At 45.8% G+C, this 17,523-nt stretch overlaps 1 protein-coding gene across 4 annotated transcripts in view; it reads left to right on the plus strand.

Annotated features, from left to right (window-relative positions):
• The window catches only part of LOC135369978 (neprilysin-1-like), a 63,849-nt gene extending 46,429 nt beyond the window's left edge, over positions 1–17,420 (plus strand). For 2 of the 4 annotated variants that reach the window (XM_064603612.1, XM_064603610.1), the window contains 9 exons: positions 78–181; positions 293–354; positions 1,198–1,249; positions 1,529–1,596; positions 1,955–2,085; positions 3,407–3,472; positions 3,560–3,655; positions 15,767–15,840; positions 16,932–17,420. In XM_064603612.1, the coding sequence (XP_064459682.1) occupies positions 78–181; positions 293–354; positions 1,198–1,249; positions 1,529–1,596; positions 1,955–2,085; positions 3,407–3,472; positions 3,560–3,655; positions 15,767–15,840; positions 16,932–17,097 (819 nt within the window). In that variant the 3' untranslated portion in view covers positions 17,098–17,420. The remainder of the gene's footprint in view (positions 1–77; positions 182–292; positions 355–1,197; positions 1,250–1,528; positions 1,597–1,954; positions 2,086–3,406; positions 3,473–3,559; positions 3,656–15,766; positions 15,841–16,931) is intronic. The other 2 variants (XM_064603611.1, XM_064603613.1) reach the window with 2 other exon arrangements.
• The last annotated feature ends 103 nt before the right edge of the window (positions 17,421–17,523 follow it).

Consider the following 17,523-nt stretch of genomic DNA (forward strand, 5'->3'; position numbering starts at 1 on the left):
CGCACCTGCTGCACACCGAGTTACAGTGAACGTAGTGTATCGACCACATTATATATCTAATGAGGGTGTCTTTCCAGTTACAAGTGAACGAAGATCATTTCTTGATGAACGTTCTTCAGTTGCAACGGTACGAGGTCACAAAAGAACTGAAAAAACTTACAAAACCTGTCGACAAAGATAGGTAGGGTGTCTTTAATGACGCTACTTACTCGTCGTAGTTATTATTCTGATCTTTGGATTTGGAATACTATTTTTATAATTTATGTTTTACATGTTTTAATGTGTGTTTCAGAGATTGGGTCACGAATCCTCTTATTGTGAACGCGTTTTACGACTTTCGAGGCAACTACGCCAGTGAGTACCCAGATTGCATTGCGAGTGTACCGCACACGGTGCCGGTACGTTGTAGCGAATTCTAGCAAACTGTCTCAATAGGCGTCTACTACCTGCCAAACCTATAATGCGGGATATACAGTATATTGATTTGACTTGATTTGATTTTATATGTATATATGTGCTCGTTGGAGGTATAGCTTCAAGCTCATGCCGAATACTGAGGTGGTACACTCTTAAAAATGAACTTCACCACATAGCACGCTCCTAGCCAACCATCATCCCGAATGACAACGTCCTCGCCCCTGATTTGCTGAAAACGGGAGGAGGAGCCTATTTTGTGCCATTATGCACGGCACCAAATAGGCTCCTCCTCCCGTTTTCAACAAATCAGGGGCGAGAACGTTGTCATTCGGGATGATGGTTGGCTAGGAGCGTGCTATGTGGTGAAGTTCATTTTTAAGAGTGTAGGATCGACCACCAGCCGAGTTTTCCTTTCTTTTTTTTTTTTTCCTAAGGACATTTGAGGCGGATGCCGTCACAGTTCTCCCTGAAGTCGGCCCTGTAGACGCGCATAGCGTACTAACCCCCCTTTCTCCCGCACCTTCCTTGGGACCTCTCTCCACCGCTAATTGTGGCTTGACTGTGCTAACGCGAATAAAAAAAAATACTGCATCTACTGCAGCTAATGAATCATTAGGATTCCGATTTAACGTCCCTCGCGGAAGACGGCGCTGTCATCAGGTTAGCCGGCCGTCCTCGGCCCGTATCTGACGGGGACGTTAGCGATCATTTGCTGAAACTGCCTTACGTGTGAATGCACCGAACATTATCGAGCTCACTTTTTTTTCTCTCTTCATTTAGTGTATCCTCTGGGAATCTTGCGTTCTCCAATGCTTCGCCTCAACCGACCGCAGTAAGTTCCAGGTAGCGGGAGTAATAAGCCAGCTTTCTCTCGGCTAACCTCTCCTAAACACCTTAAAGAAAACAAAGTTTGTACTTGGCTGATATCTGCTGTGTGATCTGACAAGAATGATCCGCTTGTATAGTACAACCGCGGGATGTGGTGTCTTATCTTATGTCGTGCGGCTCGCGGGCAACCTTATGTTTATCTGTCGTGGCTTATCTTATCGTCGTTTATTCGACATAATGAGGTTACCGCCTTGTGCACTCAGTGTCACCGTTGCTTTTTCAGGTATCTGAACTATGGAACCTTAGGAGTAGTAATCGGTCACGAAATTACGCACGGCTTTGCTGGATTTGGTAAGCTCCATTCATGTATCTCGTAGAATTCTGTAGCGAGACCTACTCCGCACAAACTCCTTGGTGTCCATGTGCCAGGGGCGGATTTAAGGGAGGCAGGGGGGGGGGGCGATCGCCCCCCCCCCATACGGCTGTGTTCCCATTGTAAAAACCCTATCTTCTGGATGATGCTGTGCCGCACAGCACGAAATTTCCTTAAGGCCGCCCCCCCCCTTGACAGACCCTTAAATCCGCCCCTGCCATGTGCCTACTATTCGAGGCAATGCTTGCCCGCAAGAAGCGCTGTACACAGTTGTATCGGCGTGAATTATTTTCCAGTTCATTGCTCCGTGACACTTAAGGCGGGTGAACGTTTCAGGTAAGAAGTACGACAGACACGGAAACATGAGCACATGGTGGTCAGACGAAGCGGTCGAGCAGTTGCGCCACCGAGCGGAATGTTTCGTCGAACAGTTCTCCAAATTTCCGTTAAACGACCCAGGAACATACGTGAGTATTCACCCTTGCCCGAGCAACGATAGAAGTAACGCGTACTCTATAGAAGAAATGAAAACACGTAATGCGAGGCAGCGGCTATTTCGGGAGGGCACTTTACATGGGAGAGAAGGATTTCCCTTCCTTTCCCTCCCACAAATTTACCATTTTTGGGGGGAGAGTTTGATCCCCCCCCCCCCCCTCTGGCTACGCCAATGATGCGAGGCAAAAGATCTGCCCCGCACTTCTGCAGTACCCACTCTGAAAACAGAACTTCACCGCATAGCACGCTGTGCGCCAACCACTGCGAAGAATGATAAAATTATCGCTTCTGATTCGAAGAGAGAGGTGGGCGTACGCCTTTGTGTGGCAGTTAGCCACAAAAAGGCGTACGCCCCCCTCTCCCTTCGAGTCAGAAGCGATAATCCTATCATTCTTCGCAGTGGTTGCCCCACAGCGTGCTATTCGGTGAAGTTCTGTTTTTAGGCAAGCCCTTTCACCATCACCACCACCATCTGTTTTTAGGGTGTATCGTATCTGCCCTGACCTGTTGAAAACGGGAGGCGTACACCTTTCTTGTGACAATTATTAACAGTATAAGCGTCACAAAAAAGGCGTACGCCTCTCGTTTACAACAAATCAGGGCAGATAACGATATCATTCGAGATGATGGTTGGCTAGGAGCGTGCTGTGCGGTGAAGTTCAATTTCAAGACTGCGAGGGCTCGAGAATGGAATGAGAGGGTTTTCGGAATGTGCGTACATTCCCCGTCAGACTTGACTTGCATGCAACACGGTCACTATCTGCGCAAGCAGAGACGGTTGTAGTCAAACCGCTGACGTGAGGCGGTGTATGGTATCGTTCAGCCAACGCCACGTAGATACAGAAGGCCTGCTTATTGCCTCCTTTCTCCCCTTCGCTACACTCTTAAAAATGAACTTCACCACATAGCACGCTCGTAGCCAACGATCATCCCGAATGACAACATTCTCGCCCCTGATTTCCTGAAAACGGGAGGCGGAGCCTATTTTGTGTCAATTATGCACGGCACAGAATAGGCTCCGCCTACCGTTTTCAGCAAATCAGAGGCGAGAACGTTGTCATTCGAGATGATGGTTGGCTAGGAGCGTGCTATGCGGTGAAGTTCATTTTTAAGAGTGTACGTGGACATATATAGTCAGAATTCGTCCGCTATTACGAATCGCCGTTCTGCGAATTCAAGAACTCGGGAAATGATTGCAGCTAACATGAAACCTGTAGACATGAGACACGTCCACCTGAGTGACGACGCTGATGTGACTAGAAACCCTCCCAAACATTCACTTTTTTTTTTCAGGTGAACGGTAACACGACGCTGGAGGAGAACGTCTGTGACTCAACGGCCGTTAATATAGCATATCATGTAAGTGACACTGGACATCTATTTATTTCGTCTTTCAGGATGCAGGCAGTGAATACTGACTAATATGGTCGTCCTTACGCCCTTTAGTCCTACAAACGTTGGGTATCGGAGCATGGAACAGAGCCTCGGTTGCCTGTTTTGGGTCTGACCAATGAACAAGTGTACTTCATGCAATACGCACAGGTAACATCCTTCATCGTTAAAGCTCCTCCTTATACTGTTGGTTCACGTTTCGAAATTTATGCTTGGCAGCTTGCTGAAAACAGGGTTATAGCCCGCGAAAAGGAAACGTAAAAGGGATGTAGTTCCGTATCGGGACCACTGGCTTTTTTTAAAGAAAAACGAATAAAAACAAAAATCTAACGCTTTTACGTGAAAGAGGAAGTAATTAGTAACGAAATTCAACAGGAATGTCCCTCGTATATTGCGTAAAATGTATAAAAATTAAATTTTATCGTCGGTTTCTTGATGGCGATCCGCCATCTTGGCTGAGGACCTTACTGACCTAACCCGAGGCACAGTCTCGACGCCCGCACCGCCTAGTGCGTGCCTGGGGGGGCGGCGCCCCCCCAGACCCCCCCCCCCCCAATCTGTAGAACCTAACTTAACCCAACCTCACTAAAGTGAGGTGATTTAGCCCATTTCGACGACCCTACCTTTCGCAAGACGGCAAGTTTCGAATCCGTTAGGCTTAGCATTCCCGTGTTTCTCCTGCGCTAAAAGTGAATCAGATGGGGTTGTTTAAATGCATATAAAAAAACTTCTAGTCCACAGAATTTTATAATTCTTACATTTTTAGATTCAGTATATGATCTTCTTCCACTTCTATGCAATATTTACTTTCCTAACCGTTTCAGTAATTTTTAAAAACGAGTGGTCCCGATACGGAACTACACCCCGTAAAAGTGTTGGGGCAAGCGACACATAGAGTCACTAAATAAGCTTCGCTGCAGAGTATCGACACTCAGGTCCAAAGGAGAGCAGGAGCGCCATCTTTGTTTCCGCACCACACCGGTACCATCCCCATTTGAGGATCAAAGACGGCTAACATATCCCTAGTAACACATATTGTTGCCACAACGTTGCAGCAACGTTGCGAATGTTGTAAATAGTGGAGCAATGTTTTTGCAATATTCAACAATATTGTGGCACCATTGTTAGATGTTGGTCAACATTTTTCTCTGCACAGCAACGTCGCCACAACGTCACACTAAAACGTTTACCGAATATTGCTGCCAGTAACATTGCAGCAACGTTGGAACAATGTTGAAAACATGTTGTCATTGTGTGGCAGTATCATTTTAATGGCAGCAAAGGTAATTTAAATATTGTGGCAATGTTGGAGCAATGTTCGCATCTAACGTTACTATGATGTGGCTTCAAAAGGACATTAGCCACGTTTTGACAACGTTTGGGGGCAACATTGCAACAATGTTCTGGCAACATTTTGTGTTACTAGGGATAATGCTCCCTGTGGGATAGAGAAGCGAGTGTATGATTATTGCGCGATAATCCATGTATTGTCAACTTGTATTGTGTATTGTCCATGATGTCAAGGTGAGCTCAATGCCGTCAACTGCTGCTTGTAAACGAAAGGAACATTTCACCCGCGCACGATAGATGGCACAGTGCGCAGTACTCGTGCGCGTGGCTAGAGCGCCCGGGAAACAAGATGGCGCACGCTCGCTCTTCGAACTCAGTGTCGATACTCTGAAGCGTAGCTTATTTAGTGACCCTAGCGACACACGGAGAGGGGAGTTTCATGGGCGTGTCGAAAGGGGGTCAAGAGGGGGGCTGTGCCCCTCCCCACCTGGAGCTCCAAGGTCACTTGTGAAGATTGTACGTTCTTTAGTCATAGGTCCATAATGGTACTGCTGCAAGAGACAAGGACAGAAAGTTAAAACATGAAGTAGACAAGAGGCACGTTTAAACCTCCTGTCCTTGTCTCTTGTTGTAGTACACTCTTAAAAATGAACTTCACCACATAGCACGCTCCTAGCCAACTATCACCTCGAATGATATCGTTATCAGCCCTGATTTGTTGAAAACGGGAGGCGTACGCCTTTTTTGTGACAATTATGAACAGCATAAGTGTCACAAAAAAGGCGTACGCCTCCCGTTTTCAACAAATCAGGGCTGATAACGATATCATTCGAGACGATGGCTGGCTAGCAGCGTGCTATGCGGTGAAGTTCATTTTTAAGAGTGTACCATCATGAACCTGTACCAGCTCTCCCTAGACGGTCCTTTGATTGTAGTCATAGGTCTTCATCAACATCAAATGACATGACATGACATGATATGACTGTAGTCATAATCGTATGGGCTGCAGTCCCTACCGCCATCACTGTATGCGCCACTCTAAGCAGTGCGCCGACACCGAAACCATAGCAGCTGTATAAGCGGCACTTCGCGGCGTTGCAATATGATTTTATCCGGCTGAGTAACTGTTGTTCGGACTGGTATAGCTTGAAATATTGTGTGACGTTACCTGAGAGGGCCATTCTGGCACGCACGGCGCGCAGGTCGACCTCCAACGAAACGCTGGACTCTCGTTGGCGTATGCTGCGCCTCAAAACCTAAAGCAGGACAAAACGGAGGCATAAATTCTACGCCATAGCAACGGGCAGCTACCCAAGATAGAGTACGAGGATTGTAATAAAGATAAAATAAACAAAGAGGGTGATAAAATATACGTTGGATTACCTAATATATATATAAAAATAAAATGTGCATAAATAATAAATAAAAAAATATAAAAATGTGCATAAAAATCGTCCGGGTCCAGTTCTCTGTCGATAAATCGCGAAAATTAAAAACGGCCGTCCTCTTTGTGCCTTCAATGATCGCCTGCTAATCTTAGTGTGTGCGGGTTTACGTAGTTTCGTAACATAATATGTAGTAGAAACTTTGCTCCGACATTTGCTTTGTCGCGTTTCTTTTACAAATTGGAGGCGTAACATACCCTTCTGCTGTTCCACTTCTAGCTCCTTCTAGAATTAATTTCAAAGCGTCACCGATTTCACAACAGTTAAATAAAGTGGCTGACAGTGTACGGAACAACAGCTGTCTTATTTTTTTCCGTTGTCGAGAAAGTTTCGGCCGTACGCCAGCGGTATTTTTTACGGCGGACGAAATACCGTGCTGTATCTTCAGTAACCCTGAAATTCAGCGCTGTCGTGGCGCTGGTTTCCGTGTAAGCAGTCGCCGAAAAAGCACCATGGGGTAGAGTACGGGAAGCTTGAATAATAGCTGGCAAGCAACACAAATATCTTAGCACTTCATGAGCGCTTCTACCTGTGTTGACTGAAGTCATTGCTGCAACAGTCTTCGTTTTGTGCAGTGTATGTGGTCGGCACACCTCCCCTGAGGTCCACTCTCTGCTGTAGGAAACACACTTTAAAAGGTGCCAGCCAGCCAGAGCAACCTAACGATAAGTAAATAGATAATCCAAAGTCGAGGAGCAGCTACCGCATACTTACCACCACCCGGGAGCAACCTGCATAGTAATGTAGCTCAGCGCTCGATTAGCACAGTGATCATCAAACAATGCACACAGGAAGCCCAACAGCAAATACACATTAAAAGGTGCCAGCCAGCCAGAGCAATCTAACGATAAGTAAATAGATAATCCAAAGTCGAGGAGCAGCTACCGCATACTTACCACCACCCGGGAGCAACCTGCATAGTAATGTAGCTCAGCGCTCGATTAGCACAGTGATCATCAAACAATGCACACGGGAAGCCCAACAGCAAATACACATTAAAAGGTGCCAGCCAGCCAGAGCAATCTAACGATAAGTAAATAGATAATCCAAAGTCGAGGAGCAGCTACCGCATACTTACCACCACCCGGGAGCAACCTGCATAGTAATGTAGCTCAGCGCTCGATTAGCACAGTGATCATCAAACAATGCACACAGGAAGCCCAACAGCAAATACACATTAAAAGGTGCCAGCCAGCCAGAGCAATCTAACGATAAGTAAATAGATAATCCAAAGTCGAGGAGCAGCTACCGCATACTTACCACCACCCGGGAGCAACCTGCATAGTAATGTAGCTCAGCGCTCGATTAGCACAGTGATCATCAAACAATGCACACAGGAAGCCCAACAGCAAATACACATTAAAAGGTGCCAGCCAGCCAGAGCAATCTAACGATAAGTAAATAGATAATCCAAAGTCGAGGAGCAGCTACCGCATACTTACCACCACCCGGGAGCAACCTGCATAGTAATGTAGCTCAGCGCTCGATTAGCACAGTGATCATCAAACAATGCACACAGGAAGCCCAACAGCAAATACACATTAAAAGGTGCCAGCCAGCCAGAGCAATCTAACGATAAGTAAATAGATAATCCAAAGTCGAGGAGCAGCTACCGCATACTTACCACCACCCGGGAGCAACCTGCATAGTAATGTAGCTCAGCGCTCGATTAGCACAGTGATCATCAAACAATGCACACAGGAAGCCCAACAGCAAATACACATTAAAAGGTGCCAGCCAGCCAGAGCAATCTAACGATAAGTAAATAGATAATCCAAAGTCGAGGAGCAGCTACCGCATACTTACCACCACCCGGGAGCAACCTGCATAGTAATGTAGCTCAGCGCTCGATTAGCACAGTGATCATCAAACAATGCACACAGGAAGCCCAACAGCAAATACACATTAAAAGGTGCCAGCCAGCCAGAGCAATCTAACGATAAGTAAATAGATAATCCAAAGTCGAGGAGCAGCTACCGCATACTTACCACCACCCGGGAGCAACCTGCATAGTAATGTAGCTCAGCGCTCGATTAGCACAGTGATCATCAAACAATGCACACAGGAAGCCCAACAGCAAATACACATTAAAAGGTGCCAGCCAGCCAGAGCAATCTAACGATAAGTAAATAGATAATCCAAAGTCGAGGAGCAGCTACCGCATACTTACCACCACCCGGGAGCAACCTGCATAGTAATGTAGCTCAGCGCTCGATTAGCACAGTGATCATCAAACAATGCACACAGGAAGCCCAACAGCAAATACACATTAAAAGGTGCCAGCCAGCCAGAGCAATCTAACGATAAGTAAATAGATAATCCAAAGTCGAGGAGCAGCTACCGCATACTTACCACCACCCGGGAGCAACCTGCATAGTAATGTAGCTCAGCGCTCGATTAGCACAGTGATCATCAAACAATGCACACAGGAAGCCCAACAGCAAATACACATTAAAAGGTGCCAGCCAGCCAGAGCAATCTAACGATAAGTAAATAGATAATCCAAAGTCGAGGAGCAGCTACCGCATACTTACCACCACCCGGGAGCAACCTGCATAGTAATGTAGCTCAGCGCTCGATTAGCACAGTGATCATCAAACAATGCACACAGGAAGCCCAACAGCAAATACACATTAAAAGGTGCCAGCCAGCCAGAGCAATCTAACGATAAGTAAATAGATAATCCAAAGTCGAGGAGCAGCTACCGCATACTTACCACCACCCGGGAGCAACCTGCATAGTAATGTAGCTCAGCGCTCGATTAGCACAGTGATCATCAAACAATGCACACAGGAAGCCCAACAGCAAATACACATTAAAAGGTGCCAGCCAGCCAGAGCAATCTAACGATAAGTAAATAGATAATCCAAAGTCGAGGAGCAGCTACCGCATACTTACCACCACCCGGGAGCAACCTGCATAGTAATGTAGCTCAGCGCTCGATTAGCACAGTGATCATCAAACAATGCACACAGGAAGCCCAACAGCAAATACACATTAAAAGGTGCCAGCCAGCCAGAGCAATCTAACGATAAGTAAATAGATAATCCAAAGTCGAGGAGCAGCTACCGCATACTTACCACCACCCGGGAGCAACCTGCATAGTAATGTAGCTCAGCGCTCGATTAGCACAGTGATCATCAAACAATGCACACAGGAAGCCCAACAGCAAATACACATTAAAAGGTGCCAGCCAGCCAGAGCAATCTAACGATAAGTAAATAGATAATCCAAAGTCGAGGAGCTGCTACCGCATGCTTACCACCACCCGGGAGCAACCTGCATAGTAATGTAGCTCAGCGCTCGATTAGCACAGTGATCATCAAACAATGCACACAGGAAGCCCAACAGCAAATACACATTAAAAGGTGTCAGCCAGCCAGAGCAATCTAACGATAAGTAAATAGATAATCCAAAGTCGAGGAGCTGCTACCGCATACTTACCACCACCCGGGAGCAACCTGCATAGTAATGTAGCTCAGCGCTCGATTAGCACAGTGATCATCAAACAATGCACACAGGAAGCCCAACAGCAAATACACATTAAAAGGTGTCAGCCAGCCAGAGCAATCTAACGATAAGTAAATAGATAATCCAAAGTCGAGGAGCTGCTACCGCATACTTACCACCACCCGGGAGCAACCTGCATAGTAATGTAGCTCAGCGCTCGATTAGCACAGTGATCATCAAACAATGCACACAGGAAGCCCAACAGCAAATACACATTAAAAGGTGTCAGCCAGCCAGAGCAATCTAACGATAAGTAAATAGATAATCCAAAGTCGAGGAGCTGCTACCGCATACTTACCACCACCCGGGAGCAACCTGCATAGTAATGTAGCTCAGCGCTCGATTAGCACAGTGATCATCAAACAATGCACACAGGAAGCCCAACAGCAAATACACATTAAAAGGTGTCAGCCAGCCAGAGCAATCTAACGATAAGTAAATAGATAATCCAAAGTCGAGGAGCTGCTACCGCATACTTACCACCGCCCGGGAGCAACCTGCATAGTAATGTAGCTCAGCGCTCGATTAGCACAGTGATAATCAAACAATGCAAACAGGAAGCCCAACAGCAAATACACATTAAAAGGTGCCAGCCAGCCAGAGCAATCTAACGATAAGTAAATAGATAATCCAAAGTCGAGGAGCTGCTACCGCATACTTACCACCACCCGGGAGCAACCTGCATAGTAATGTAGCTCAGTGCTCGATTAGCACAGTGATCATCAAACAATGCACACAGGAAGCCCAATAGGAAATACACATTAAAAGGTCCCAGCCAGGCACAGCAATCTAACGATAAGTAAATAGATAATCCAAAGTCGAGGAGCAGCTACCGCATACTTACCACCACCCGGGAGCAACCTGCATAGTAATGTAGCTCAGCGCTCGTTTAGCACAGTGATCATCAAACAATGCACACAGGAAACCCAATAGAAAATACACATTAAAAGGTGCCAGCTAGCCAGAGCAATGCCACAATAACGAGCAAACTACTAATAAGGACGTGATGCTGTATCTAATGTACTGTAGCAGTAAGAACTGAAGCTCATGGGAGGAGTGCGATGTGCTGGGCCGACTTCATGAAGTAGTCTGTCGATCTGTCTGCAAAGATAGAAAGTAGCCAATTTGGAGGGTTGCCGTTGCCAGATATTACGCCCTAGATCGAGGGTAACACTGGTATTCTCTCATGAACTAAAAAGTGACTTCGGAAGTGCTCGGAATGGTTTGACGCTTAAAGGGTCGCATCTGTAACAGTCGATTTCGAAACTACAGTGTCATTTTATTCCTCGTGCACCACTGACCACGGTATCGAAAATCCCACGCGAAAGAGTGGCGTAGTTTGACTCAGTTTGATTGTTATTCGATGGAGTACATGACAAGAGCAGACGCCGGATATTGAGAGTGTGCCGGAATTCCCTCTCTGGAAAAACGAGGAAACGTCACTCCCAAAGGACCAATCAGAAATGGATTGTGCCACTTTGTTCATGTGGTTCCGTGTTCTGCTTCGTAGACCAAGTGGTAAACCATTAGCACGTCCGTCACCACAAGGGTGGATAACCTCTGTATGCTTGCTGTGCTCTTAATGGTTGCGGCACAGACTTCAATGACTGACTAACGGTGTCTGGTAGATTGATATTGACGTTGGCAAAAACGCTTCCTGGTATGGGAGATTTTAATGCAACAAGATGTAGGCGTGGTGGTTGAACGGTAGCATAATAAACGATCACGCGGGGACGACATGGATGGACACGGACTTTCGCAGAAAACATGTATTTAAAAATAGTAAGAAAGAAAACAGGTACCTGGGAACATGTGTAAGGGTACCAGACTTTCTGGACTCTCGTGCAGGTACAGGACTTTCATAAAGCGCGCTTTGATGTTGAACGTAAGGTTCGGATCCCGAAATCTCGGGATTTCAGCATAATTTCATGTCCCGGAATTTCGGGATAATAAATTTCGGCTTTCTTGACAATAAATACTTGGTGGCATGGAGTGACTTTTGGTTTCGAGCATCCCTTAACCGAAAAATATTATTTGCAGTCTGAAACCGAACCACATGACAAATTAGCATTTATCTGCCAACCCATGTGAACCGCGCAAGCCATGGCCGAGAACAGACCCCAAGTAGCATTAAAACTCCTAGGAAACCAGAAGCAGTCTTCCGGTCAGGCTGCGCAAAATACTGCCAGATTCTCTCTCTCTGCAGGATCCCTTTCTCTCTCTCTCTCTCTCTCTCTCCCTCTCTTATTGTTATTTGTTTAATCCTCACGAATATGTTTGAAAGTGAAAAAAAGAAATTGGAGACAGACTTTTCAGAAAACTAGACTCGACTGTTCCAGACGAGAACATGACAGTTACTGCGGACGAATAAAAGGGTAGAAATGCAACGCGCTCCATTCCATGTATTAACGGAAACGACATTCCTCCGAATACTCCAGCGGAAGACGCGAAAAACGTGATTGATTTTAGCTGCAGCATAAGTACGAGTGCTGAACGTCATGTCTTCTCGCGTCTGCTGACGGCGAGAAGTACCCTGGGGCGCAGCCACAAGATATTTCGTAGCGGGCGACAAGAAGAGACGTACTCCGACGCAAACTCGATATTCTGGCACGGTGCGACTGCTCAATATAATACGCGGCGAAACATTTGCACGGTGACAATTTTTTTCCCCCTTTTCTTCCACGAGAATGTCGTGTGTGGATAATAGGAAAAACGCGCCTGGGGATAATTGTAGAACGTGAAGAAAAACAAGGTACAAGTTTCCGGCGATGCAGAATCCAAAAAAACAAAGACGGTTAAGAGCATCAACTATTTACTATATACATTAAAAACTTTTGATGTATTTAAAATTGTAAATGTTTTTAAATTTTAAATATTAAATTTTTAATGTGAATTAACTTTAATGTGTTTTAATGTATATAGTAAATAGTTGATGCTCTTAACCGTCTTTGTTATTTTTTATTCTGGGGATAATTGCAAAATAATCCCGATCCCCTCACGGGATCCACATTTGGAAATACCGAAATCCCCGAATTGTAAAAACCGCTTGCGATTCCGAACCCTACACTCTTAAAAATGAACTTCACCGCATAGCACGTTCGTACCCAACCATAATTTCAAATGATATGCTGAAAACGGGAGGCGTACGCCTTTTCTGTGACACTTATGCTGTTCATAATTGTCACGGAAAAGGCGTACGCCTCCCGTTCTCAACAAATCAGGGCAGATAACGATATCATTCGAGATGATGGTTGGCTAGGAGCGTTCTATGCGGTGAAGTTCATTTTTAAGAGTGTATAGTTGCACAGTATCGAGCAATGGCAGATATCGTGAGGTGAAGCCAACTTGCTGTCGTTATGACAGTCTTGTAAAGCGCGCTTTTCCTAACGGCTTGCTCGTGCGAGGTGAAGCCCACTTTCTCACCTCAACCGTTAGGTGGGCAAAATCGCTCCAGAATAAATAAACCGACAGCTGTGCCGTTACGCGTGATAATAGTTCCCTCACGACGTAAAGTCACTATTTATTAGAAATTTTCATCAATCCAGGGTGATTTCGTTTCAGATATGGTTTTCCAATTTCCTCCTATCGCTAACCCTAACTGTAAATGGCGAATAACGAAACAGCGCGACAGCGAGACGAAGATACAAGAAGACAGTATACGCGGGACGAGGGCTCGTACTGTGTGCACTCTCTTCTTCTTTCTTTGTCTCGCTGTCGCAATAAGTAGGCAATAAAATTTGGGAAATTCACCTGTCATCCGTTGCGTGCACACGAAAGAGCAGGACGTGTCTTCTGCGACTGAACGGGAGTGTCGTCTGCGTTGTACCACTTGCCTCCTAGCCTGTCGTCTGCGACGGTGTCTGCTGCATTTCTGCAGGGTTGAGTGTGAAATTGATTTTAGACGTCGTAAATTTTAGGTGTCGCATGTAGCCGACTCTATATGTACCCCTAAATATAAACTTTATTATTTTGTACTGCTACTTGTAAAAGCGATCTTGCATAAAAATGCGAGTTCGGCGTTGGGCACTAGCGGCGATGCGAAACAAACTGTGACAGCAGACGGTGTTGTTTCAATAAAGGGAGCCATCAAAGCACCGCTCTCTACGCGTCCTGCTGATTAGGTACACAAAATAAACGCACACTTTGTTACAGGATTGCTGAATGTGATATCCCTGTCGCACGACAAACATAATGTCATTTCCAGCGAATGACATTGACATTCAATGCCATTACACGAATTCGACATTCGCTTACCGAATGCGTTTGGACAACGCACTGTTTTGCTCTCTATCACTCTGGTGACCGAGGTACAGTAGCGAAAACGGCAACGTCAGATACCAATTAGAAGTTACTGGCCAATATGTGTTCATTCATTTTTACATCAAAAAGGACCACTTCACACATTTTGCTAATAACTACTCTCGTTCCCAGTCAACTCCAGCGCCTAAAGTTTCATGTTGGCCATGTTTATTTGTTGGATACTCTGAACTTTTTATCACGAACAGTTTTGGCTGAAAATTAAGTTTTTTTTTTATTTTTAAAAATCAAGAAGGATAAGAAATGGATGCATGTGTTTTAATTGGTATAATACGGTATAATACTTTATGGATCCTACGTGCATTCGCGATTTCTTTTCCTCTTTCATTTTTTTTTTCTTTTTTCCTGTGTAGCTTTATGCAGCACGAATATCACTCGTAAGAAGTGGCACGCAGTGTCCGCGTGTACAGGAGTATGGCCTGGCGTGATCTTGACATGCGGACCACACATCCTACTGATCAGACTTCCCCCAACTCTCAACTTGCCTTGGAGGTCCTCCAAGAAGGTCATCGGTGCTGTACACCTTCAGACAGGATACTTGTGCAGATAGTACCTCCAACTAGCGCCCCCCCCCCCCCCCCCCCCCGCCCCGGCCGACCTCCAGATTCGCGATTCGACTGTCCGTTATGTCATGTCCGTAGTGCCGATTTTCAAAGCCCTTAACTGTAGCATCCCGAACTCAGGATTCTGCAGACAAGTATTTCCTTGTCATCGTAGCAAAACTTGCACACTTACACATAAAGGTGATTTTGTAATTTCTATGTTCGTAACCCTAACCCTAGTTACACATACGCAAGCCTTTGTTACTGCAAAAACACAGTAGAAATAAACCAGTACTAAACGTATTATGTAACTGTTTGATCAGTCGGGCAATAATAATACAATAATACCATGAATAAATTATTTAAAGAACGATAATAGCAAAATGAAACTCACTTGTCACGATCCGTAGGAACGCGGAGAGCGGAACGCGTCTGCGAATGTGTCGTCTGCGTTAGACCGTTATTCGGCAGGTCTGCGACAGAAAAGACACAGTATTTCTGCATGCTTCTGCGTTCTTTTATCCACTTTTGTGTCTGCTCAATATTACAGGTATTTTATTTTATACTTCTGCTTATAAAACAATCTTGTATGAAATTTGAGAAGTTCGGCACCGGTACCAGTGTTGAGGCCACTGTGATGGAGGCTACGCGAAACCGAAACTCATGATAGCATGTCGTGTGCTTAGATGTCCGTGCTTAAGCGTTTGTTTCTCCGACACTCTTCAATAACCGCGTCGCAAAAAAATGCCCGCACACAAATACCCGACAAAACAGGCGACGGACCGTTTGTGAGCAATAACATTTGTAGTTGCCGCCGCAGGTCGCTGCTCGCAAATTTCGAACAGAATGGGCCCCACTTGATTTCTTCTAAAGCTGAAACGGTGCGTTATCGCCGAGACGTCAATGTATGTGGCCGTTTCTAAAACGTGCCAGAGCACGCAGCCGCGGTTCACACGCCGTTGTGAATGCCCCCATACCAGCCAATACAAGCCAAGCAAAAATGGTGAGACAGTGTGCCACAATTCTGAGTGTTTGACAAAATACCAACATCTTGCTGTTGTACGCGATATTTTCGTGTATCCTCGCGTTCCCTGACTCCATGCCTTGCCATGAGAGAGAGAGGTCAATGTCTAACACATGTCGCTCATTGTTGATAGATCTGGTGTGAGGTTGTAAGCGACGAAGGGTACAAGAGGTATGAGACGGAGCAACACAGCCCTGGCAAACACAGGTGAGACATTTACAGGTAACCTGGGCCCGTCTGATGCGTTAGCATTAGAACCCACAAGTTGGAAAATTGTGACTGTCTGATGGATGTGTGAAGCCTCGGAGAAAACCTCTGTCTTCCCTTCCTCCTCCCATACCCGCGTACTGCGCGTGCGCACTGGTAGAGGGAAGACCTACTCTCCGGCAGCGATTCGGGGGGGGGGGGGGGGGGGGGGAACTGCTGTCTAGGGCAGGACCCCCTTCCTCAGGAAAATCCTGGATCCACCTCTGGTGGTAGTTAGTAACAGTTAGTCATAGTTAGTGATAGTCAGTGATAGTTAGGGGTGGATAGTGGTAGTGGGTGGGGGGTCAGCTGTAAATCCACAAAAAAAAACATAAGAGAATACGTCTCATGCTAACGCATTTCCATTAATTACATTCATCGTTCTTCAATTTTTTTTTTTCATCCCAGTCCACCCCTGTACTAATGCATTGGTTGTAAACGGTCGTAAAGAACTTAGATGAAGCATCACTGAACGTGTTCTATATCTGCAAAATATGTGTTGGTGACACCAGGAGATGTATCCAGAACCCCCTCCCGCCAAAGTGTCTGGCAACCCCCCCCCAACTTTTTTACCTGGGCATGCCCTACAAGGGGGGGGGGGGGGGAGGAACCTTGCTATTTCAGCTTTAGTGTAATAACGACCCCCACCACACCCACACATTTTTTGCAATGCCCCCCATGCATGGGACTCTGGATACACCACTGGGTGCTACAGTTCCAGGTAACAGATGCAAATTCAAGGATTCAAAGTACAGTGAAAATGAATAAGCGAAACAAACATATAGGTTCTGTGCACATATAAGTATTGCCTAAGCTCAGACTCATGTTTCTTCGTGAGGTCCTACATAATTGTTCATTAAGTATATGCGAGATAACACCGAATTTACATGTATAGCAGAACTACAAGTTTTCCCGACAATTTTAATCCAAGCGCCATCGAAATTAATCCATGTGCCACGCAAACTTTATGGGGCATGGATTAATTTAGCTGGCACTCGGATTAACATCGCCGGGAAAACCTGTAGATATATTCGTTATGCGCATGTCGGCAGCAGCTGTCAAAACCGTACTGCAGACGACACGTTACAAGGACTGCCCTGCGCCTCCCCTCGCAGATCAAACGGTGCCTTGCAGAACAGCATGGAATTTGCAAAGACATTCGGCTGCCCCGTGGGCAGCCCCATGAACCCGGTGAAAAAGTGCAAGCTCTGGGACTGAAGACTGCCGCCACCATGTGTCACACATCGACAGCTTAGCACCGTCACATCACCTTCACCCCCCACAAGCTGCTACAGGCAAGCGTCTGTCCCGCAGACAGACATGCGCACACGGGAAAACAAGGACATTGGGGGACACATCGCTACCTGAGCGGCAAACATTTCTGTGAGAAAGGACACCGTGGGAAGAACAAAAAAAAAAAAGTGACTATGTAATGATGTTACCTTGTTTTGTATATCTTGTAATAGCATGTTTAGACTCTAAACATGCTATATGAAGGCAGTTTGTGTGAAATTGGGATAGAATGAATGTGTTTCTTTGTTTGTGGCGAGTATCACTTTTCAACCAGACTTACAAACACATATTGCCAGCAAAAAAACAAAAAAAAAACAAATGCAGAAGGGGGAGCAGTATAGAACCTTTCGT

The sequence above is a fragment of the Ornithodoros turicata genome, chromosome 10 (assembly GCF_037126465.1).
Source record: "Ornithodoros turicata isolate Travis chromosome 10, ASM3712646v1, whole genome shotgun sequence".
NCBI classification, from domain to species: domain Eukaryota; kingdom Metazoa; phylum Arthropoda; class Arachnida; order Ixodida; family Argasidae; genus Ornithodoros; species Ornithodoros turicata.